At 40.9% G+C, this 25,005-nt stretch overlaps 1 protein-coding gene across 1 annotated transcript; it reads left to right on the top strand.

Annotated features, from left to right (window-relative positions):
* The first annotated feature begins 5,832 nt into the window (after nucleotides 1–5,832).
* atp6v0b (ATPase H+ transporting V0 subunit b) lies at nucleotides 5,833–12,587 on the top strand. The gene is made up of 8 exons (XM_084007985.1): nucleotides 5,833–6,063; nucleotides 6,931–6,979; nucleotides 7,998–8,081; nucleotides 9,228–9,305; nucleotides 9,414–9,483; nucleotides 9,618–9,669; nucleotides 9,999–10,189; nucleotides 10,615–12,587. The coding sequence occupies exons 1-8, from the start codon at nucleotides 5,979–5,981 to the stop codon at nucleotides 10,639–10,641; spliced, it is 636 nt and encodes a 211-aa protein (XP_083864111.1). The 5' UTR covers nucleotides 5,833–5,978; the 3' UTR covers nucleotides 10,642–12,587.
* The last annotated feature ends 12,418 nt before the right edge of the window (nucleotides 12,588–25,005 follow it).

Genomic DNA, 25,005 nt, shown 5'->3' with positions numbered 1-25,005 from the left:
TACTGGATGAAATCACTAGAGAACAGGATTACTATTTGAACTGACATGATGTTAACGGACTCAGACACGTTTGTGTTAAAAAGGCAGCTGACATGCAGATTGTGACAGAAGTCTAAAATATACAGTGCTACACAGACAAGAAAGGCATTTTCAAGCAAGACGTGGATTGCCATAGATACAGAAGATTAGCCAGTCATGGTGAATACAATTAGGTTGCACCACAACAGCCCAGATAGATCAATACCATTAGGTTCTTTCTGCTCGCTGTTCCAAAACAAAGGCACTCAGGTAGATGACATATTGAGGAGACGGGTATCTGAGCCGAAGGGAGCTGCATGGTTGATTACACTATCAAAGTGTTGGGAAAGATTTAGAAATTATACACAGTCGGTTAGTCATTAAAGTATGGGTTGATTATACTATCAAATAGTTTGAAATGTGTTGAAAAGTGACAGTGGACGCATTTGCAGCCACAGTTCTTACTTTTGGAGACAGGGTTAGGGTTATAATTACCATATGTAATGGAGCAGCTTTATTTACTTAAATGGAGGTCATTAAAGTTATTATTATTCTAATATTTTGTGTTGGTTTTGGCAGCCCCAGTGGACAAAGGTGGTAATGTTTCTGAGCCTCTAATGTTTACTGCAGCTGGGGAACCAGACCTGATATATGTATAGAAATAGCCAGTATTCTCACTGATGTGCTTGTTTGTTTATGTACGTCATATAGTGGCATCAGTATGAATTTGAGACCATTTCATCTTTATTAAATTGTGGCACTAAATATTTCACAATTTTATTTTACATTCAGATAAATGTTTTTTTTTTTTTCCCAAATTCAAACCTTCCAACCACAATACAAGTTGTGTGATATTCATCCATCCTATTGTAGGTTCTGACAGATTGAAAAAATGATGTTTGTTTTGCAGTTCTAATGACAAATCCTTCCAGGCTGCAGTACTTGACTACTTTCTCTAGGTCTATGGATGTTTTCTCCGATCAAAGGCCTCCAAGGCCTCCAACTGAAGTGAAGCTTTTATTGATGTGCTGCACTTTCTGAATACATAATATAAATAAATCATTTTTGTGCCTTCCAAAAACAAAAACAGGTTTAATAATGTGACAACTATAGTCAGTATCTGCTGAGCCTTCTGGGTGTATTTTTCTCTTCTTATTTTGCTGTGCTCAGGGCTCTTCTGGGCGTCAGCAAAAAGCATTCGGACCCCACCTGGGGGAAGCCATCTCCAGTTAATAAGCACTGTGTGCAACCCGCTCTAATTTACCAGGACAAACACCGGCCATTTGTTACTCAGACACAGAGAGAGCAGACAGGCCACACCAAGATGAACGGTGCCTGGAGCATTCATTTAAACCGGTATTCATTCAAAATCCATCATCTTCCCGCAGGTTTGTTGAGGATCTTATGCATCTGAGCCTCTGCAGGGCCCAGGCAAACTCTAAAGAGAGCTTGATCCTCATCCATGGCTCCTCGTGGGGATTACAGCGGCAGGCTTCTGTGCAACGGCATCCTGGCGCTTCTCCCTTTCCATTCCATTCCTGCGAGATGGATCTAAGCCTTCCTGATTCATTCAGTGTAATGTGCTGGACGGTGGATGAAGTGTTGCCCCATCTCGCACTCTTTCCACTCGCATACCTGACAGTGCACCACTAATCTGGATGCTATGTCCAGATTAGTGGTGCACGGGGACCATTAAGATACAAAATTGTTAGTCCCACTGCTCTGCAGCGCTACTGCTGTGTGACTCTACTATGTCACACTTGCTTTGTGATTTTGACTTTATTGCTCTTGCTTAGTTAAGATTTTTACTATACTTATGTTTTACTTTACTCACCTCTAATTATGAATGTTTTATTTCTTTCCTTTTGCTTCTACGACACTGAATCAATAAAGGTACAGCTTATCTTAAAAGCAGACATGATGGTCATATAACCTGGGGCAGTGATGCACGTCAGCATACAGTGCACACGTGTTTTAAATGCATCACATTTCATTCTACAGGTCCGTTTCCACGGCAACGTTTAGATATGTATACCTGTAATAGGGGCATAAGGATTCACGCAAGCAGCAAAAACACAAACAAGAAGTGGCTTGGTCTTGGGCTATTTAACAGAATGCCGCGTGCATGTCAACACATTCATTGACTCGGAAGCCTCGGAGTCATTGATATGGGCAAATGTGCCTTGAATGCAAACTTGTCATTACAGACAATGAAATTTGTTTTAAGCTGCCTGCAATAACATGAGTGCTGATTAATTATGAAATGAAAACAACGTTCTGTTTTTCATGCAATGTTCAGTAAAGCATGCGTGAGCTGCCAAAGGGGGACCATTGGTATTTATGGAATAGACCACCGGAGAAATAGGGGGGGTTATGTGTTAATATTCTTTGTTGAGGGGTGGGGGGTTCCTCAGCTTTTGTCATGAAAACCGCAACATTTCAAATATAGTATAAATATACATCTCAGCAACACATTCATTTTTTAAAGTTAGATTGTTGGCCTTTTATTGCGGGAGGACAGCGTGAGAGTTAAAGGGGCGAGAGAGAGGGACGACCCGGGGCCTCGGTACAGGGTAACTCCACCACTGAGCTATCAGCACACTTATCACGTTCATTTATTCAATCAGATTATGATTGTGATGGGGCAGATGCTGGTGAACATGAGCCATTCGGCATAATGAGTACTTTTGGTACTTTAAATATGTTATATAGGAAGTATACACCGTGTCTGTGCTCAGTTTGGATCTCGGATTTAGACACATTGCAGCATTGAGTGTCTTTATTGATTCCCGCTTCTTTTGGAATGGGAAACACACGGGGAACATTGGCTCTGTTGACATTTAAAGTTCAAACATTTGCTCTACGAAGGCCTTCATCACCTGCATGTCTGAGAGAATACTTTCAAAGACAAGCATGCCAAACATTCACCAATAACGAAGGAGAAAAGAATAAATGACATGTAGACTAAATCAACAGACATGGTAGAGGAAGGTTTTCTATTCTTTCTATGCTGCTTCTATGGGAGTCTCTGAGATCTGTGCAGCGTGCAACTCCTCAGACAGTCAGCAGTCTAGACACAATAAGACCAAAATCCTGATAATATGGCGAAGGGCTGGAGGGCATCGAGGAGGTTGTTTGGCCTGAGTCCAGGAAGGGAGATTATGATGGTAATCTGTAAATGTACAACATGTGGGTCTTTTGTTTTCTCCACCATCCAGGATGCCTGAAATGCACAAAGACAGTCTAGAACAAAAGAATATCAACATTTGTAAATAAACACAGACTCAACAATCAGTAATTCACATCCCTGCAGAAAGGCCACAGAAAAAAAAACACTCCACATCCACTTTAAGTGCTGAGGAGATGTCTGAGAAAATTGATTTTACTGCTATTTTATGAGCAAGGTAGAGATATTGCCTTTCATATCCATAGAGGACCCTTGAATCAGGAGAAATTAAGATTAAAGCTTTATTTATTATTTATATATGTTTTGCTTCACAACAAGAAAATCCAATTTTTACTAGATGTGAGAAAACACATTTGTTTGTTATTGCTGCTGTAAAGTGTTGCCACTCAAACACTCAATGCCTTATTTTTTTGTACACGCTGTGACAATGATTTGTTGCCATTCAGACTCCATTTGTGTCACAGCATGCAGATCCAGATCCAGATCCAGGGTGGTTCAGGTTACACCAAAGGGACCGAAGTTCCTTTCTTCAATGCAGACTGCTGTGTTCACCTCATATAAGTATTGCTCTTTAAAAAAGAATCTATCACATACTGGGTCTGTAAAATAATTCTCTATAAAGGAGAAAATTGGGCCGTATCATTAAAATAATGCATATCTACAGATGGGGACCATTTGTTCCAATAAAACAAGCCTTTCTCCCACCCACATACATATTGAATAGAAACTCTGATATGACATACAGCACCAACTTCATTATTTCTAAGTAAAGCACTTACTGAAATGGTCATTTTAAATGTCATTAGAGTTGCCCGTCTTCATACTGTTCATTTTCTGAAAGCTTTGACGATAAAGTATACATACAAAAAAACGTACTGCATGTAATGGAAATAATCTGATTCAAGTGTTTATCATTATGAAACAGGACTGAAGGTTCAAGGTTCTATTTATTGTAACGGGGTTGCACAACAAAATTCCATTATGGCTACAAACATACAACTACAACAGTTTTAATCACCTGCAGTAAAGAGGTAACGAGGGGGGCCTTTTTCACTCTAGTTTGATACAAACATTGTAATTATTTCTTTGACTTAAGCACTAAAAGTACAGCCAGCTAGCATGAAAATGTGATCGTAAAAAAAATGTGTTACTTAAGTCAGTAGGATACATTCATTTCAATAACTCAGATCTGTGTGGCATATCATCTTATAATTTCCTGTTTCTTGTTTCTAGATTATCAAACAAATATTAAAACGTCTCCACATAACGCTGAACAACAAAAGAAGGACAACAACGGGACAAATGTAGATTTTGACATTTTGCAAGCAGGATTTTTTCCCCCGTTCTGCCTCTGAGCAGTTCTGTCAAGGCCGGTGATCTCGCCCTGCAGGTGCACGAAGGCACAAAAACAGAGACAAACAGTAGTTTTGTATAATAATAATAATTACTCCTGACTGTCATTTGGTCTTTTGGATGAAGAGCAGGATCACTTCCCAAGCTGCCGTGAATAAGCCGATTAAGGAGCTTCAGGGCCTGTAGTCCTTGTTAAATAGTTTCTGATCTGGGATGGATTAGTCAGTAAAAAACTAAAAACCTTCATAGCTGAGAGACTTCTGTGGCCTCGGAGTTAAAGAAAAATGCTGCAGATTGCACAGAATTATAAGATGAGGGAGGCTGTGTTGAAATGAAAAAGAAAAAGTCTGATTTCTTTGTGTCGTCAGTCACACAGCCGAGACAGTTTTGTACATTCTTTGTTCTGTTGTTGTAATTTATTTGATTTTTCTTGGATCGGCTGTAGCTGTGTGAGTGGGTTGAGGTTGGCGGGACCTTGAGCAGGACACTGAACCTCAGGTTGCTCCCCACCGTTCCTAATGGTGACCAATGTCATATGACGATTGTTATTAAGTTGATTAAAACCATTATTATATAAATTCCATGAGAAATAGCCAGAGACTTCACTTGATTTGTCATAAAAACACACATTACACACAATCACGGACACTGTTAAAAGGACTCCCCCTGGTGGTCAATCTTTAGATAGATAGATAGATAGATAGATAGATAGATAGATAGATAGATAGATAGATAGATAGATAGATAGATAGATAGATAGATAGATTTACAGGTTTGCAGCAGCAGAAAACTTTTTTATAATGCAGTGCTCACCTCAACACTATAAGTAATTGTATATGTTTGAAGTAAGTTTATATTTTTATAAAGTTTATTGGAAACACAATGCCTTACCAAAAATATGTTATTGAAACATTCATTCCTTCAAATCAGAAAGCATTGTCTTGAATGTCTTTTTAAATTGTAGTTATCCAAGTACAAATACTACAAGAGGGACCTCTAGCGTTCATTACGCGCGCTGCAGGGACCTCTCACTAGGACGCGTTCGGTTATAATACTTACACCTCTAAGGACTTGGCTGCACACGTTTTTATTATTTGTTTAATGCGTTGTGAGACATAACTCAAGCTCTTGTTAATGTCTGTTGTAACAGAAAAATAAAAAATAAGCATTTACGTTAACGCAGTCGCTTCAGCAAGGTGAAGAAAAATATATATCCGGACGCAGCCCTTCAGTCTCCGGTCACATGCTCGTCAAGCTGTGTCAGCTGACATCACCAACTTCTCCTTTGGATGCTCTGTCTCCTCCATCGACCAGCGCATCTGAAAATAGCCGTATTTCGTTATATTATCGTTACTGGCGTCGCATTGTAGATCGAGGCCGAGGATAATTAGCGGATACAGCAGGTTAGACGGCGGGGTAGATGCTGCTTGAGTGGATGATGAACGGACACGCTATTCTTTACACGGGGGTCACTTTGGCCTTCTGGACCACCATACTAGTCGTCGGTAAGATTATATTTTATTGACATTTTTGTGAGGACGTTGGAATGAATGAATGAAATATTCAATTTCTTACACTTGAGCAACAATTGTAGTGTATTCAGTCGTTCTTTCTTCATGGCAAAGCGTTTCTGCAGCGTTTGACAGCTACGATTGGGACCTGGCTAAATCATGGGACCAGAGTGGTTCCTGCTTTTTTCCATTTTGTTTGCTAGCTTCCGTTGATGAGTTACATTGCAAATCGGCGATACGGTTAAGGTTTATTCACGAATGGTGGTCATTATAGACGGCAACAACACACTTATTTTGCTGAATCGAAAACAACATTTTAAAGGAGCCGAATGGCGTTCAGATTAGAAGTCGCTAGCATGTAGTGCTACTTAACGCTAAGCTAATGTCGGGTAAGGTTAGCTGACAACACGTCACAGGTACAGACGTCGGGCAACAGTGTTTGCGATGTATGTTGACTAGTTTCGGATTTCATTTGGACGGGAAGCTGGCTCGTTATTCTTCTGCTGTTTTAAACTAATGTAATAACTAACGCGGTGGAGCTAACGTTAGCTTGGTTAGCAGTTGGTGTACACACAGCCGAATGATTAGCTTAGAAACGGTCCGAAAACAGGAACTGCAGCCGTTTTCACGTGAGGCTGAGCTATCGCACTGAAGTTATAACTGGTTTCCACGACTGTACCACATAAACGTCACACTGTTTCACACACTGTTCGTGGAAAATAGAGTGTTAATGCGGTTGCATACTTCAAATGTCTGTACCAAGGGGCTCTCTCGCTTGTAACGTCACACCGAGGTTACTTGTAAACTTGCGTCTGCACTAGTTACACTCTCACGACTGATTTAATGTTTTTGCTTCCATAGGCATCTGCTACACCATATTTGACCTTGGATTCCGCTTCGATGTGGCATGGTAAGCAATCTTGTAATAAAGCATTATAATAAGCACGCTTTGGGAAACTATAGGACAAAACTATATTTATTGTGGACTCAAACACTGGCCCAAATAAGACTATACAGCTTAAGCTATTATGTTAATAGATCTGCAACGTTAGTCTTTTGTTAATTGATTTCTTTCAGTAGTTTTTCAAGCAAACAAGCCAGACATGTGTTGTTCTAAACTACTCAAATGTTAGGATTTGATACCTTTTTTTGACAATGGTCGATTAAAGATCTTGATTTTGGTCTGTTGGTTGTACAGTTACACATTTATTTTATTGACAAGGCAATAGTCTTATTCAGAGAATAACTGGGAGATTATTTGATGATTAAAATTTAATCAGTAGATGTCACACTAATTTGAAGGCAGTCCACGTTTTCTGTTGGGTATTTGAGTCTTCCTGACACTGTTCCTTTACAGAAAAGTTTTACAGTTGCTCAATTTAGCACAGTGCCGTTGCAAAGTATTGCTTTTGATATTGCTGTGACAGATTCAGGGCCTGCCCTCTTTATGATGGTGGCTTCACATGACTGTTTTTTTCATTATGTGGCAGTATGATGAAAGTGATAAAGTAATTTAGCCTTCAGAGATTTAGCTCAAATGTTTTTTTTTTTTTTTTTTTTTTTTTTTAATACTATGTGGTATACAAGTCCTATACAATTATACAATTTTTCCCCAACCCCAAAGACATTGCAAATCTTGAACTATTGTGTATATATATATTTTTTTTTTGCATAAATAATTTTACAATTCAAAACATTAGGAGATAAAATATTGTATTTTAATTCATGCAAAATCTTGGCAAGAATGATGTATTATTACTGCTTTGAGCTGCTGTTATGACGTTAAACATGTCATATTGCTGTGAAAACATCTCTTTCAAACAACTGTATTTATTGTCTGCAGGGATCACGGATCAGCTACGGTCAGGGACACCTCTGCTTTTCCTTACAAAGTGTATTCTTCATCAGCTCATCTTCTTTGCTTGCAGGTTCCTGACAGAGACCTCTCCTTTCATGTGGGCCAATCTGGGCATTGGCTTGGCCATCTCTCTGTCTGTGGTCGGAGCAGCCTGGTGAGTACCTAACAGGGAACACGGTTTAAAGAGGTATAACAGGAAGAAGAGTGTGATGGGACTTGAAGGCCTAAAGTGCCTAGGCCCGATTTCCTCTTTTGAAACATTCAAGATAGTAAATCATGTGTAATTGTGGAACTGGAAGATGTTAGTTGGCAACAGTGGAACAGGACTATCTTTTGAATGGAGTTGTTCCTTTTTAAAAAAACATTTTTTTAGTTTTTCCAATAAAAACAAACACAAGATTCTGATGACACAAAATAACAAAGACAGAGTCAAGAACAAATTCTGAGCTGGCAGACCACAGCAATATTGGCAAATCGCCTCATGAATTCTGAGTTACTCTTGAACCCACCATAAAGACAGCTGATGCATGTACACTAGACACTTCTCCTCCAAAGAACATTGCAGAGGGACAAACAAGGGAAAATAGCCTAAACAAAATAAAAAAACTAGACTTCCACACCACTGAATCTTATTATCATATTAAACAAATTGAGAATATTTCTTATTTATTGAAGGAAATGGAATCGGCAATGAAAAGTTTGGCCTTGCTTTGCGCTGCCATTTTCAAGCCGTGTTCTTTTTGCTTGTGGATGAAAATAAGTCGGATGTAAAATATAGAGAAGCTGCCACTAAACGGGTGAAATCAATGACTCACCAGCATGAACAGCCGGACTGAGAGCTCTCTCTAGCAGGCCTTCTTTGATGCAGAATGGGCTGAACAGCTGTAGATGAAGGCAAATTAAAGCCACTGGTGCGGGGAAAAAAAGCTGAGACTACAGTCAACCGTTCAGCCATCGTTGGCTTGGTGTGTCGGGGCACTGACATGTCGTATTTATATGTTGACTAAAAGTACTTGACACTAACGTGTGTCTAATCTAATCTACATGCTGAATTACCCATTTCTTTCATCATTAGATGGACATGCAAATTACTTCCTCACGTAATATGTTAATCATGTAGAATGTGTTTTATCTATTTAATAGTTTTTTAATTGAGTCACCACTATGATGGCATGGGTGATTAAATTGTAAAGAGGGGCTATTACAGAGTGTTTGGTTGTGTGCAGGTTCTGCACCCTTTCGTATCACCTAGTTTTCAGTCATGTTATTGACGTCATGCTGATATTTTTCTCTTTTCCAGGGGCATCTACATCACTGGCTCAAGCATCATTGGTGGCGGTGTCAAGGCTCCACGAATCAAAACCAAGAATTTGGTTAGGTAGGTTCATTCAACAACTCCATTTTATTGTTTTTTTTTTTTTTATTTATGTGACGTTACTGACTTTTAAACCGCCTTGTTTTGCTTCTATTTTGCGTCTCCCTTTAGCATCATCTTCTGCGAAGCTGTGGCAATCTATGGGATCATCATGGCCATCGTAATCAGCAACATGGCGGAGGTAAAACAGTCTTTAGAGGGGATTTCACAACCCTAAATAAAAGCAATGTAGATCCACAGAGAGTTTAATGTGATTTCAGTAACTGAGCAAGGATGTTTTTTTGGGCTTTAAATATACAATGTTGAATCCTCTAGAGCTTCAGTGGAACAACCCCTGAGACCATCGGGGCAAGGAACTACCAAGCTGGTAAGAAAAGAAACATAAAGCCAAGGAATGCAAGACAAAAGAAAATATAATGAAACTAAATGGCACTCGGTGCTCAAAGTGCCAAAAGAAAACACTATTTAAGGCTAACTATTTAAATGTACAGACAATTTAATTTTCGCAAAATATTATGCATGAAAGTACTACACAAATTCAATGGCTGAATTAAAGAAATTAGTATTTTAAGATGCTTCGACATTGACTCACAAACCTTTAGCATCTGCTCTGGATTTTCCCGTAGATTTTTGTTGGCGGTCCCACAGTGGATCACTGGCTGAGGTCTCTCACTCATTTGATTTGCGTGCCTCCAGGTTACTCCATGTTCGGAGCCGGTCTGACCGTGGGCTTTTCCAACCTCTTCTGTGGCATCTGTGTCGGCATCGTGGGCAGCGGAGCGGCGCTGGCGGACGCCCAGAACGCCAGCCTCTTCGTGAAGATCCTCATTGTGGAAATCTTTGGCAGTGCAATCGGCCTGTTTGGTGTCATTGTAGCCATTCTGCAGGTGAGTGACAGCCTGGCATTTTTTTCCCTCGTGTCTTTACAAGCCGACTTCTTCCTTGTAGGAGAACGCTCTCCATGGCTTTCAGCTGCAACAATGGACAACAACAAAAGGCCATTGTTGTGGACTGTCATTACAAAGATTGCAATTATTCCCACAACAGGTCCAGTCTGTATTCACGTTGAGTTGAATAGATGATGATGATACATACCTGGGGCTTTTTGATGGTTACCGTGTTTCTGGAAGAGGAGTGTGGCGGATTGAGAAAAATAATCTAACATTTTTTACTTTGGGCAATTTTCAAGTTAAAATGATTCCAGCTTTTTCTTTTTTTTTCGGGTACAGGTTTAGCTGGATCTTTATTGTCTCCATGTTTGTATATATATATTTCTGAAATTGTAATAACTGGTTTCTTTTTTCTCCCTCAGACATCAAAAGTAAAGATGGGTGACTAGAAGATGCATTCACACGCTGAGAAGATTAAAAAAAAAGAAAAAAAGAAAAACAGACACTGCTGGAAAATAAGATGGATTATTGTGTAAATACATCGTAAATTATTTAAATGTCTCTACTTGCCTGGTATTGTTTTTACCCCATCATTTATGTGAGAGTGGTACGTGCACACCTAACAGTCTTGAGAGAAACATGAATGTTTCATAAGAATAGTGGAAACAAATCCCCAGCTGCCAACGTTGTGTACATGTCTTGATATAAATGAGTGAACCCCGTGTCTCTCCTTCAGGTCAACTCGATGAGTATTACGAGGAGAATGTACATGAATTTGTAGCTTTTTAGTTTCCTCACACCTCCACCATGTTGTGTTGAGAGCTGCGAAGACAACCTGCAGCTTCTTCACTCTCAAAACTGACAGATAGGATCATGGAAGTTGAAGTAAATCCATCACATCATTATTTTGTGACCACTCTTGCATGAATGCTGAGTTAAAAATGTCACTGGTGAATTTGAAAATATCTGTGTGTGTGTGTGTGTTTGTATGCTGGACATGTGATGATTTTTCTTTTCTTTTTCTCCTGTGAAGCATGAGGGTGTTTACCATTGTGTTTACTACTGTAGCCTGGTCCATCAGTTTTTTTTTGTTTTTGTAACTGTTCTTTGCAAAATATAAGCAAGTGGTCCTTAATCCATGCAGTGGCCCAAATACAGTATTTGTCTGTAGAAGTGACAGTTAATCTATCTATCTAGATTTGGACATGCTCTTTGGGAGGCCAAATAGAATCAGATCACAGTTGCACTTCCCCAAAATGGTTAAAGATGCCTACTTTTGAGACCAGCTGGCAGCCACATCTCCCTTGTTTACTCCACAGTCCAGTTTATTTAGTTTGTTTTAACCAGGTTCCTTTCCAGTAGTTTTTACGTGGATGCTGTGGACGTGAAAGTGGATTGTTCAGTGTTGACTAGAACGAAGCCGAAAGGATAGAGATGACTAAAATACTTTTCCTTGCAGATGCCCCAAATTCATCTTAAAATTGCTATCTTCTTTCTCAAATCGCTATTCAACCGTATATCATCTTAGACGGGAAAGAGGAATTTATTTTGGAGAACTCCTCGGTTACTAGTATAACCTTACACTCGATAGTAACTTAATATTGGAAGTGGCATCACTGTGGTAGTATGAGAGGTCTTTAGGGAAACCGGTTTGGTATAGACTGGCCCTATCACTTTCATTTTATATTTCAGGTAGGCTGGCATGACAGCAAACTCCATTGTATAATCAATCAACTTCATGGATTCAGATTTTTTTTTTTAAATATCCTTATTTTACAGACATTCTACAAATCTTCACTTTTTATTTTTTATTAAATTGTCTGTCATGTTAGCTGTTCTAAGTCTAAGTTCACATTGTTCTCTAACATTCCTTAAAAAAAAGCTTAATGTGTGTGAGAGTCGTGTTTGTGGGTAGAGTGCAATTTGAATGATACAATTAGAATCCTGCTCCATCACAGCGAAGCCATGAAAACAACCGTCATCAAAGATATCGTGTAATTTGTCTTTTCATCAGCTGGTTCCCTGCAGCGTTTCAGCTGTTTCGTATCGATGCGGACTCATAAATCTGGGCAAATCGATTTATTTCTTCTGAACTTCTGGCTGACGGAAGCATTAAGTCGATGTCGTCACAGAGAGCGAAACGCTTGTTATGGAAACACAGCAACATCTTTGCTTGTGATGCGTCGTTCCACAAGTCCAGATGAAAGACCACGGTCGATTGTGAGTCAAACCCCAGGCTTTCAGTGAGTGTAGTTGGTACCGTGTGTGCATTATGTTGATGTGATGGTGATCAGAAAATAAACTATTGTTTTTGACATTGTGTATGATAACAAAAACAGATCTTCCTTCTGGCTTCATAAATGTCCTTGAGAAAATAAAAATTGTCCAATCGAGATCTTTGGATTTGTTTTTGATTCATACCTGTGTTGGCGTTCTGGTTTTGTCAGTCTGATAGCGATAACCAAGCATCCTGTCATCCTAAATGTAGCTTTGTGTGGAGCTGAATCAATGACCCAGGCCATTAACATTAGTCTGGCTTCCTGCAGTGTGTTCTCACTTCCACTAGATGGAGCAGAGGACCACAACATCCTTCCTACTGATTTACTGGCGCTGCACATGCTGAAAGCTCACCTGAGGCTCATATCTCCTGTTATTATTCAACAGAATATTCGTTTGTTGACTGATGTAGCTGTTAACCTCTATTTTAGTAGTAATGTGAAATTGAATAAACCAGCATCCTTGTAGAATTACTCAATCACAATCAATCATTGAGCTTCTCAAATATATTATTCCTCTGTTAGAGTTGGCTGCAGAAAATCTCATAAGGTCCAGCAGTAAAGACCATATTTTTGACCATTTTACATTTATGATATAGTTTATTATTGTAGTATTTTAAATGATCCCTTGGCTATTTCCATTTTGAGGAGACCATGCAAAACAACCATCTTAATCTGGAATATATTTATAATCTAAAATGTAATGACTCTAATAAACAAAAAAAGTGCTTAACCATATGATGTATGAGTTAATTAGCTGAGTAAAAAAAAGAATGAAGTAAAACTAATTTATAAAATGCCTTATAAACCCTTTAAAAAATGCCTGTTTAGGTTAAAAAAACAAAGATAAAACATAACAAAGAATAATGGGGAGATTTATGTTTTATATTTAGATACATTTGTGTGAGCTTTGCCTTTTAAATCACCCTAACATCCCTCTTGAAAACTCCAATATGAATAAAGTTAATCATTAAGACAATGTTTATGAAAGACCAAACCATGCGTGTGAATATCTTTGGCATGCCAGAGTAAACAAATATAGTAAAATACAATAAGCAGGCAATCTGAGCTTAAAAAAACCACTATAAAATGGGGATGAAGCTTATTTATATATATTTTTTTATGTTTTAAAACTATATTTTCTTAATGCCTGCAAATGCTATGTAGTACAACACAACATAACATGTATAATCATTTTTATCAAATAAATTGAGTACATTTAGGTTAATAAACTGCCAGCTTCCACTGTCACATGAGCAGAGAGAAAAAAAGAAAGAAAGGCGTTTGTTGGCCCACCCGGGCTTCCGTAGGCAGCAGGAGCGAAGGGACCCGCTTGCTGCCACAGCCTCAGAGCATCCTTTTTCTTCGCTTTCGTATCATCCACACCACAACACCGCGGGATGACGGAAAATCATGAGGATAGCACATCTCCACTCACCAGTTTGCGGTAGAATATCGTGACGGGGTTATGCTAGCCGTGTGGCTAGCGCAATGCTACACAACATGAGGCTTTCTTCCTGATGAAGAGCAGACGTAATAGCCCGTCTGTGGGAAGGAACGGCATATAGTTATCCCTAGCACAGCGAGCTGGGCTGAGCCTCTAGCTTTTAGTGCTTTTTGTTGTGTGTTTTTTTTAAAGAAAACAACGCTGTTTGTTCTTTTCTTTTCTTTTTGTGTTCTTGTCCCCGGCTGATGTGAAAGCAGTGGTTACTCCGGTAAAGATGAAAGTCTTCGCTTCTCAACGTCAAGGTAGGAGCTCTATATCCGCTTTCTGAGATGCATTGTTTCACATCCAAGCGTTTCCATTGTTTCCATCCAGTCTCCACACATTCATCTTGCAACCTTCTGCTGTTTTAATTTTATTTTTTAAAAGCTTTGAATGTTGTGGGAATAATGTGGGAATGCACTGCCCCCCCCTTCCTCTCTTTTGTTATGCATTTCCATGAACTAGCAGCATCTTTCCACCCGCCATACTAGCTGTACTCAGCCTCCCTGCACTGTTCTTCCACTGTAAATGATCCATCCCAGCCTGCAGACTGCCGAGGGGACTATTCAGTCATGCAATTTGGGTTTAATGTAAAGCTCTCAAAGCTCTTTAAACCACTTTTATTTATTTATTTTTTTCTACAGCAGCTGTCCTGAAATCGCTGTCAGTTTTAAAGACACCATGCAAAGTCTATGGACTACAGCATCTCTTGTCTTATGGTCTGGTCACAGCACACTGAGAGTAAAGTGTGCATAGACAGCGTTACACTGGGGAAATGAGAGAGAAGAGGAGGAGGAGGAGGGGGCTTCTTCATCATGAAGCTTAACCCAACCAGGCGTTTACACAGAAGCTCTGTACCTCGACCATAATTCAATCTGACGTGTCTCATTTATGACACAGCATCTCTTTAGGGCTACAGAGGCTAGAGGAGCAAGTGGACTGGAACTACCTCGCTTTGTGATGCAACTAAGTTGTCCAGTGCAGAGTGGCCTTTGTTGTTTGAATTTTTTTAAATTTTTCATTTGAATTCTATGTCCGCACCATCCCTCCACTCATACTGGTGGTTTAAAAGTTGCTCCAGAGCTTAAAAAGGTTTTAATTTGGACGAATCTGCTGCTTATTATCTTTAATAAATCATTCTATAAGATGTCAGAAAGAAGCACAACATAGCCCATAAATTCACTACACGCCCAAAGCAATGTTATCAAATTCATCAAACAGTCCAAAACATATTCAGTTTGCTGTCATAGAATATGACGGCAACGTTAAAAAAAGCTGGAGTCATTTTAACTTGAAAATTGCCTGAAATCAAAATAGTCGATTATTTCCCCCAATCAGCCACACTCCTCTTCCAGAACCACGGTAACCATCAAAAAGCCCCAGTTATGTACCATCATCATCTATTCAACTCGACGTGAATGCAGACGGCTCTCACTTCCCCAGACAATGTCAACCCAAGGACCCGTTTCAAGCTTGTTCTTGAGCTTTTCGCTGTATCACATGGTCATCGTGTAAAGACGGTGTCTGCTCAGTTGTTATGGATTGATTGACCTTTCTCATTGAAGTGTTATGACATTATGTCACAGCAGTAAAATCAGGTGTGAATAGTCAAATGAGTGATGGCTGGATTCCATAGAGCTTCAGGGTCCTGGTATTATGAATGCTGGCTCACTGTCACGGACACTTATAAGAGCCATTGTTTCTGTTATACTAACATCTGTTCATTTTCTGCTATGATAAGTCAAAAGTCAACATAAGAAGTAAAATCAGAATAAGAGGTCATGCTCAGAATCATGAAAACATCCGCAACATGGTAAAGACTGTGTGATACAGTCGAAAGCTCCAGAACAAGCAGGTTAGTGGACCTTGAGTGGCCATTGTTCTGTCCACTGTTGTTCCGAGTTTCACATGCTATTAGTAAACCAGTTCACTATGGCAGAGTTCACGTCGTTGGCCAGTTAAGCTCACTCGTCTGAGGAGATATTGCAGGCCATCTGCTGAGAAAACCTGTGACTCGACTCGAGGCGGATCGGAGAGCAGAGCGGCGGTTATGACATTAGGCTGGGTGGTTACAGGTGGCAGGGTGGTGGTTTTGTCTCTGTCTCTCTCTCTCTGTGTGTGTGTGTGTGTGTGCAGGTCTAACTGATTTCTGTTGGTTGTTTATCATAGTCCTTCTTAAAAAGAGTGCTGACTGCTGTCACACAAACTCTGATGAAGGCTGCATACAAATATGCATCAGCAGAATCGTCAGCTTATTGATGCAAATCAATTTACCCAAAAGAAATATGAGGTGATTCTTGTGGTGTTTTTTTCTCCTGATTTTCCAGTTTTTTTCTATAAAAGGCATAGTTGTACTAAAAACCTGCCTAAATACTTGGTACGTTGTTACAGCATATACAGGAAGTATAACCTTAGTGTGACAAACGTTGCATAACTGCAAAAAATATGTTTTCTAAGTTCCAACATTTGCATCTTTCTATGCATCCACTGAGATTTTCAGAATTAGCTGCGCAGTTTAGAATGAGTGTGAAAAATCATATTATGCTAACCTAGCTGCTATGCTATTTGGTCTAACGTTGTTAGCATTCTGATTTGTAATTTGTGGTCTATTGACTGATTCTATAAGTATTTTGAAGCGTCAGAGAGGTTGACCATATTTCACATCACTCCTTTTACCTACTTGATTTGTTAGCAAGCTAACTTTAGCTTTGTCATTCAGCTCAGTTAGCTATGCAACAGTCACGCCTGACGGTATAAATATTTAGTAGTGTGTGCAACCTGTATTCATTCACTGTACGCCACTTTAAAGCTGAACTCATTAGTTCTCTTGCCAGGCTGCGATTGCCGCTGCTGTATTGTGTGATTGAATCAACACGACGCACGACTGGCAAACCCCTCGTCTAGACATCAATGAGCAATAAGACGTCGTAAAACACATCAAAACGGGCGGCGATGAATGCAGGCAATTGACTGGGAGGCGTTGTTGTTAGATATCATACAATCTTGCCAAGAAGAAAATTAAATCCACCAAGCTGTCGGCAGCTTGTGTCCCGGTGGTTCCGTTAGCTGTCACCAAATATGAGCATAGCCAGCTGTGTCATGACTAGCGGCCTCTACTGGCCGTGGGCCGGTATGTCAGGAAAGTAGTAAAACAGGAAATAAAAGTTGCTTTGACCACAAGCGCGCAACCAACATATTATGCAGTGTGCAGCAGCAGCAGGATGCGAGATTAGCCACAGAGGTGCACACTCACTCAATGACACACACACACACACACACACACACACACACACACACACACACACACACACACATTGTGCACTGTAGCCTGGTTGACCGGAGCATGTTATGTCACAGTTGCCAATGAGTGTTCGGATCAGCTCTGGGTAAATACTACGATCCTGCACAGTATAGCTTTGTATTGTTGGCCTAAATCACACTGCCATGTTAACATGTTGTTTCACATGTGATTCCTCAGGTTCGTCTCCGTTGTTTACATGAGTTGACGGAAGAGTAGCATCGTGCCGTCTGTTTCTCTGTTGGGATGTAGAGTGCTACAGCCGAGCCCACTAGTTATGAGCAAGATATTTCCAAAGTTTTCATTAAAGTTAAGTTAAAATCCTCAATATTCAAAGCCTCAGTAATGAAATTATAAAGCATCTCATCATTACAACTATAGCAACAGATACTGAGATATATGTTTGTTTTCTTTCTCGTTTAATAAAAGATAAATACTCCTTTTTCAAACTCTATGTGCTTAATAGTGTGACAAAGACTAACAACCAAGGACTCAGGTTGATTAAACCTTCGGAAGCATAATTGGACAGTAGTGGCCTTAGGCCTAATGTTCCACTGATGTTTTAAGCCAAAAAAGACTCATTTAAATAAAATGTCTTTAAAACCCCTCACCAAATCCTCTCCTCACTCCCTCGCCCCACAATCCTTCTCCTAGTGAAGCCTCCCTTCCGTCGAAGCACTTCATTTGTTTCTTTGCTCCGTTGCCAAAAGAGCAGCTGGATCAGAGAGCGAGAGAGGGAGGGAGATGTAGAAAAAGAAGAAAGAGAGAGCGAGATGATGATGTTTCCACTGTAGTCTATGGATCGTAGCTGCAGACGGGATTTTTGTCGTATTTGCATAACGCGAGTGAAGGCTGCGTGCTGAGAAACGGCAGCAGACGTAACGCTGGAGGAGAATTCCTCGAATGGCTTTCAGCATCTGACTTGTGTTGCTTCTTGGAATCAAATACCTCTCCGTTCTTCGACGTCTCATTGGTTTCATCCGTTTCTTGTCAATTTTGTCTGGCAAAAGATATTTCCACAAAAAAAAGTGAACCTTTTTTAAAACAAAGCGGGGTGCGCTTTGTCTTCGACGAGAGGAAGCCGAAAGAAGAGCAGCGAGGCGATGTGATATCAGACTTTTAAACAGTCCAACCTCCTTCAGATCACAGACAGCTGAGAGCCAATTTAATATCCGAATGGGCCGTGCTGTAGGGAAGGGTTGAGCGCAGAGAACACTGGCGTTTTGTTCTGATTAGCTCTGCTTTTACTCTCTTCTCTTCTGCTCTGCCTCTCTCCGCTCGGCTCTTTTCATCTTTTGTTCGTTTCTTTTTTTCCCCCTGCTTGGTTCTGTTTTAAGCCTTATGTCTTTGTTGTGTCAGGAAAAGGCCCGCGCGAGTCGACAGGATTCATTAGGTGAAAGTTGTTCAACACAATAATTGCATAACAGTATTGGCTTATAAATTATTATTACTTACATAATACACACTGAATCATTATCTCTTAAGTGAGCGGCAAATTAAGATTTCAGGCAATTAGGATTCATCAGGTGTAGTTTTGCATAACTATCAGTATTTGTAGGAAATACAATGACTCAGCACTTAGATACTGAATCAAAATGTGCTAAAGATTTTAGCCATACAGGTAGTTGGTGGATCCACCACTTGAATCCAGACTTTGGTGATCCCTTGTGTTGAAGGTGAAGCTAAACTAACGTGGTTCACATGATGAACTTTAAACCTGCTTCAACATGTTGCCATTGTCACTTTGAGCATGTTAGCATCATCATGTTGCCTCAAAGTATGACGTCACAGAGCTAGCCGTAGACTCGTAGTCACGGACGGCAGAACGTATCTGAGCAGAGGGTCATTTCGAGGCATGCAGACGGGGTGAGGATCATATGCTTTAAAACAGACAAAGGCCTAGTCTTGAGCAGTTACAGAAAACATTTTTAGCCCGACATCGTCTACCGCTTATCCTGAATTCAGGGTCGTGGGGGGGGGGGGGCTGGAGGCGATCCCAGCTGTCATTGGGTGAAGGCAGGGTTCACCCTGGACAGGACACCAGTCTATCAAAGGGCCGACATGTAGAGACAGACAACCATTCACACAATTTAGAGTAATCAATGAACCTATCCCCATCCTGCATGTCTTTGGACTGTGGGAGGAAGCCGGAGAACCCGGAGAGAACCCACGCTGACACGGGGAGAACATGCAAACTCCACACAGAAGGAACCCGGGGCCGACCCTGGAATCGAACCTGGGACCCTCTCGCTGTGAGGCGACAGTGCTACCCACTACACCACCGTGCAGCCCAAGGGGGCAGTTGTTTTGATAAAATAAAATGAATTGATTTAATCATGCAATAGCCACAGACAACAGCATAAAGCCACTGTATCAAAAATCAAAGACTACATGAATCCATCAGAGCACTGTCTGGTTGCGTCTCTCACTTTCCCAAAAGCAGGTGAGGAAGCAATGTTCTGTGTATCTCCTCTGCTTTGCTTCAGGACTACGGACAGTGCCGCAGCCACAAACACATCCTCTGCACACAATGCACATCGCTGTCCATGGTCCTGAAACACCAGCAATAGGTTATAGGTAACGTTTTAAGTGCACGTTTGATAAATAGCATTTAGGTTCCAAAAGTTTAACCGTTCATGAAATATACTCCTGTAGATGCCATGCTTATGAAATGACTCCTCTGGTTTATGAGGGAAGTTACACAAATATTTTTTATCTTCGAGGCTTGAAAAAAAATGAATAATACAAACAGTCGTAATCAACCTTGTTGTTTGAGGAGCCCTGTTTAACAGTTTTAGCGAAGCTAGACAGACAACAGCTTGGAGTTTTACGGCCGAACTAGTGGATGTTAATTGGCTACGGATGATTAAATTAGTTGGCGACAGTTATCATTGCAGCTGGTGAAATCAGCAACCAGAGGCTAAAACTCTTGTCAAGACAGCGGGATAGGGTTTGCTATGCAATGCAATTATCATTTAAAAAATGTCACTCTTTCATATGGATGGACGGACGGACAGAAATGAATGACGGTGGGGGAGGGCAGAGGTCAGAGACACTCTCATTTACCACTCCTCTCCTGGCCTACCTTTTCCTATTCACCACTATTCATTAGCGTTGTACTCTCTCTCTGTCTTCAGAGAACTGTACTATTTGCCTTCCTCTCTGTGGTTCATATTTACATATTGCATTTGCATCGGCAAGCATCTATCAATGCGGTCAGTATAAACCCGGCTCAATGTAAACGGTGTCGTCTCAATCCCGCCCCCAGGAAGGACGGACGCATGATTTAGACGTGCACCTCTGACAGCGGCAATCGACCATGTAATCTACACTTTGGCCTTGAGTTATCAGGCCCGTCGAGGACAAATGAAAGTTTATCACGAGACAGTCGGCTGCTGCAGGCTCCACTTCGGGCTGCAGTCCCTTCTCTGGCTTTGCTGAGGCAGATGACGATGAAGCAGGTGATTTAAATAAAATACATTTTGTCCAACCATCAGTCCAAAAAACCCAAAGTTGTTAAGTTTATAAATATATATATAACGGCGTGTGTCTGCGATGACTACTGTTGTATTGTGTGACAACCCCCCACCAATGGGCTGTAAGGAGTTGAGAATCACTCATTCAAACTTAAAAACAAGCTCAAGCCTTTGTTTAAGAAACAACATGCGATCTTGCCAGAAACCAAATTAAACTCATCAATCGGTCCGTGTAGCAGCAGCTGAGTTGCGGCGAAGGTGCAGCAGCATCCCTCCTGGAATACTCACTGGTGGTTAGCCAAACACGCCATCCAAAGCAAAACAAGGGAGCAGTGGCTGAAAGTGTGTACTCGTAGATCCGTTCCATGAGCTGTTAGCCAAACACAGGTGGGGTTGGGGGTACACTCCGATGTGTTAATAGTGGCCCCTACTGGCCGGGGGCGGGTTAAGAGCAGAGAGTAAGGAGTCAATGGCGGTATAAAATGGGCAATAAAAGGTGTTATGAGAAAGCGTGAGTCACCACATCCACGAGAGGTCCTTGAGCCTGCAGCTATGACTGGCCACCCAAAATAATATGCAGTTTGCTGCAGCAGAATGCGAGATTAGGCGTGGACAGACACAGAGGTGCACACTCAATCACGGAAGCAGACGCATGATTGTCCTGGCAGAGATAATAATTACAGTGATATAAAACAAGTCGGTTTTTAACAAGTTGCATGATTAATTAATTTGAGTACATTTAAAAAAATATATATTTTTTGACATAAAAACATGAAGTGACTTCAGCTTTTGTGTGGCTTGAAAATGACATTCGATGGATTCATTGGTCACTGCTGATTATAAATAACATCGCTTCCCAAAATGGAAAATGGGGAGCATTAACATGAAGTCAAATAATGAAATTGAAAGTGCAGTCTGATTCTCAGGCTACTCGTGACCTTTATTCATCGTGGCCACCCAAACTGAGACCAAGTCATGACCAAGACCAGCGTGTATCAAGACCGAGCTGAGGCCAACCAAGACTTTGAGGGGCTGAAACCGAGTCACGAACGAGGTCAGACCAGTGAGAGTGAGAGTCCCAGCGTGACACACTTAGGATAAAATGTGGAACATGCAAACCAGAGACGCTCCTCGAGGAGATCCACATTTCCATAAAACACCCACAAAGTTACAAAATGGAGATTCCTCTTCTTTCACCATGCCATACAGTAGACGTGTAAATGTCTACGTGTACCATGACAAAAGGTCACAATCACAGTAATAATGTTAACAACTAAATCAGACAATTGCACAGGCAATTTAGCGTCCCCCCCACAGTCTTCACCTGTCTGGAGTCGACTTTGTCTGAGGACTAAAGCGCTGATCGCAGGCAGTTAACACACTGAAAGGTCAGTGCTGTGCTGGAGTTGAGTGGCTGATTCACTCATGACGCACCGACTTGCATCTCCACGGCGGCGGGAGTGAAGCTCGCTCACTGGAGAACAAAACCACATCAAACTCAGTGACCGGGTTGTGTGCGATCGGTCCTGACTGACGTATCGGAGCTCTGACGGAGGTGATAGTGGGCTTTTACATAACACATTGATTGTTTATGAGATATGAGCACAATAACATCCTCAAACTGACTGTATTTAAGTTAGTATTTGATATCTTAGCTGATTTTTACCATTTTAGACATTATTGTTTTTTATTAATTGATTGAGTGTTTTGGTCTATAAAATGTAATAATTGTAAAATGCCCATCACATCTTCCAGGAGCACAAAGTGACATGAAACATGTTTTTTTTTCTCTTGATGGACTCTATTTTTGAAGATGAGAGAAAGCGGGAGCCATATTATATTTGTATGCCTGTTTAAAATGTCTATTGCTTTGGTCTTGGTACAATATTAGATTATGTTAATTATCTCGTCTGAAACGGACGGTGGGTCATTTTCCTATCTCCTGCACAGTATGTTGTATTGTTACCGTCATGCCCTGCATCTTAGTGACGTGACCCAGATCCTTCGTAATGACAGCGTGTAGTGTGTTCTGTCTTTGTCTCTCTATCTTCGTCCTTTATCCCCCCCCCCCCTTCATTTTTATGATATCACTCAGCCGGGGGATATAAATCTTCAGTGCAGCCTGTGGTTTTCTCTGAAAATTGATTGGTCCTGTTGCAATAAGGATTTTTTTTTTTTGTAGACTCAAGATTAACTACTATACCTCTGACCTAAATCTGAAATTGTAAATAGAGATAACTCAAAAAAGTGTCATTTTATGAGACAGCTGCTCTAAAGTGACCTCTCTTCTGTTGTGTACCCTGAATGTAAATTCAGCCGCTCCTCCTAATATATTCCACAACAGTGTTGAAGTCTGTCCGTCCCACTGTGTACCGGCTGCTTTGTGGGAGATGAACTTGCCTACAGCGAGATGTGCTGGAGCCATGAGAGAGCTCTGAGGCTCCACGCTACCAAGTGTAGCATGGCTAATGCATTTTTGATAAGACCGGGAGGGCTGGGTTGGAGGTTAAAACGCAAGGGGCCTGGGGCTCGAGAGACTGAGACGGAGTGAAGAAGGGAAAGGAGGAGAGAGGGAGAGAGAAGGAGAGAAGGAGAGGGAGAGAGAGAGAGAGACAGTGAAAGAAGGAGAGAGAGAGAGGGCTGTGATCTTCATCCAGCTAAAAATGTTGCCTTTATACTCAGACCCCCCTTTTAATATTCTCAATTTCTGATGTTTTTTGTTGGCTTTTTTGTTAATAAACCAAAAAGAGATGCAATGCTTTTTTCTAGCTAATGGAAGTCATTCACACACATTCATGCGCCGATGGCTCAGCCTTCGGGGGCAGTACGGGGTTCAGTATCTTGCCCAAGGAGCCGGAGATCAAACCGCCGATCTTCCGATTGAAGGACGACTCGCTCTTCCTCTGAGCCGCCTCCTCCCCTATATGTTGCATACCCATACCAAGTGTGATGATATGGGTGTGCATTGTCGAAGAAGCTTTTGATAAGATAACACAAGTGGTCAGGAGGAGCTCTCAAAGCTGTAAGACAAAGTAAAGCGGGTGAAAGTGGGAGTTGGCCGACTGTTGAAGACAAATATATAGAATAAACAAAACAAGCCTCGTAGCCAGAGGGCTCCGCTGAGAACATAAGCTGAAGAAACTTGCTGAGATGGAGACCCGGGATGCAGCAGGGAGTGTATCCGTCTGTGAAGCATCTCTCAGTGCTGCTGGGAAAGGACGGCCTTCTGCTCCTCCATTAAACCTTATTAAAACTGATCAATGATGACGCTGCTGACAGGAAAAGCAAGGCCTGCGTGCTGTCTCATATTTTTAGCTCATTTGATTGTGAATGGATAGAAATAAATGATGTGGAGTAGTCGGCCTCAGGCGATACAACTGTATTACTTAACGTTCAAACAACCCATCTTCAATGCATCCCTCCGCAGTAGATAGATTTTTAGTTTTTTTTTTTTTCCTGCGTCTGCACCTGATTCACAGCTTTCGCTCAATCCGATTTGCCCCAGTCCCCCATCCTTTCATCCCTCTGTGATCTCCCGCCAATGTGCTGCAGCAGCGTGACCTCGGTTAAAGCTGCTTCTTGTGCGTCCTGCCCTGCTGAGGTGCCCTTGAGCACGGCGCTGAGGGTTTGCTGTGCTGTACCTGAGCCCGCAACTAAAATACCAATCAGATGTGTGAGAGCGGCTGAGAGAACCGCCGAGAACGCATGTGAAGACACGAAAACCGGAGGTGTTTTTCAGTATGATTATATGCAAACATCAGACTTGGAAACAACCAAAAGAAAAAACTGCAGTAACAAAAAAAAACAAGCAGTCCTTGCTTTTGTATGAATGATGCAAATCCACCTGCACTGCGTTGAAAGTTTCATATAATAAAGAAAATGAAATTTAAGAAGAATAAACATCTGCGGTTGTTGCCAATAACTTAAAGTACTGATGCATTTCCTTTTACATAATTAGTCTGATGCCTTGATGGTACACTTGAGGCAGCAGAGATGCACTATTTCCAGCAGCAATAACCGATGTAATGCCATAATTATGTTGTTTATGACCTGAATCGATTAGGAGATTGAGTGAAAATGAATCAGCACAATATTACTTAAATTATTTTTGTTGTCCTCTCTGTTGGTACACTGAATATAAAATGAATTTTTGGATAAGGCATCTTTTAAAAGAAGTAGTGATAGCCATCTGACTATTTTCTGACATTGTAATAAATCAATGAAGAGACTAATAAAAAGATGAATCGATAATGAAATAATCATTGGCTGCAGCCCCA

Source organism: Eutrigla gurnardus (genome assembly GCF_963514095.1).
Source record: "Eutrigla gurnardus genome assembly, chromosome: 4".
In the NCBI taxonomy this organism is placed as follows: Eukaryota; Metazoa; Chordata; class Actinopteri; order Perciformes; family Triglidae; genus Eutrigla; species Eutrigla gurnardus.
The sequence above is the reverse complement of the archived record's forward strand: the minus strand, read 5'-3'. Positions and strand labels throughout refer to the sequence as shown.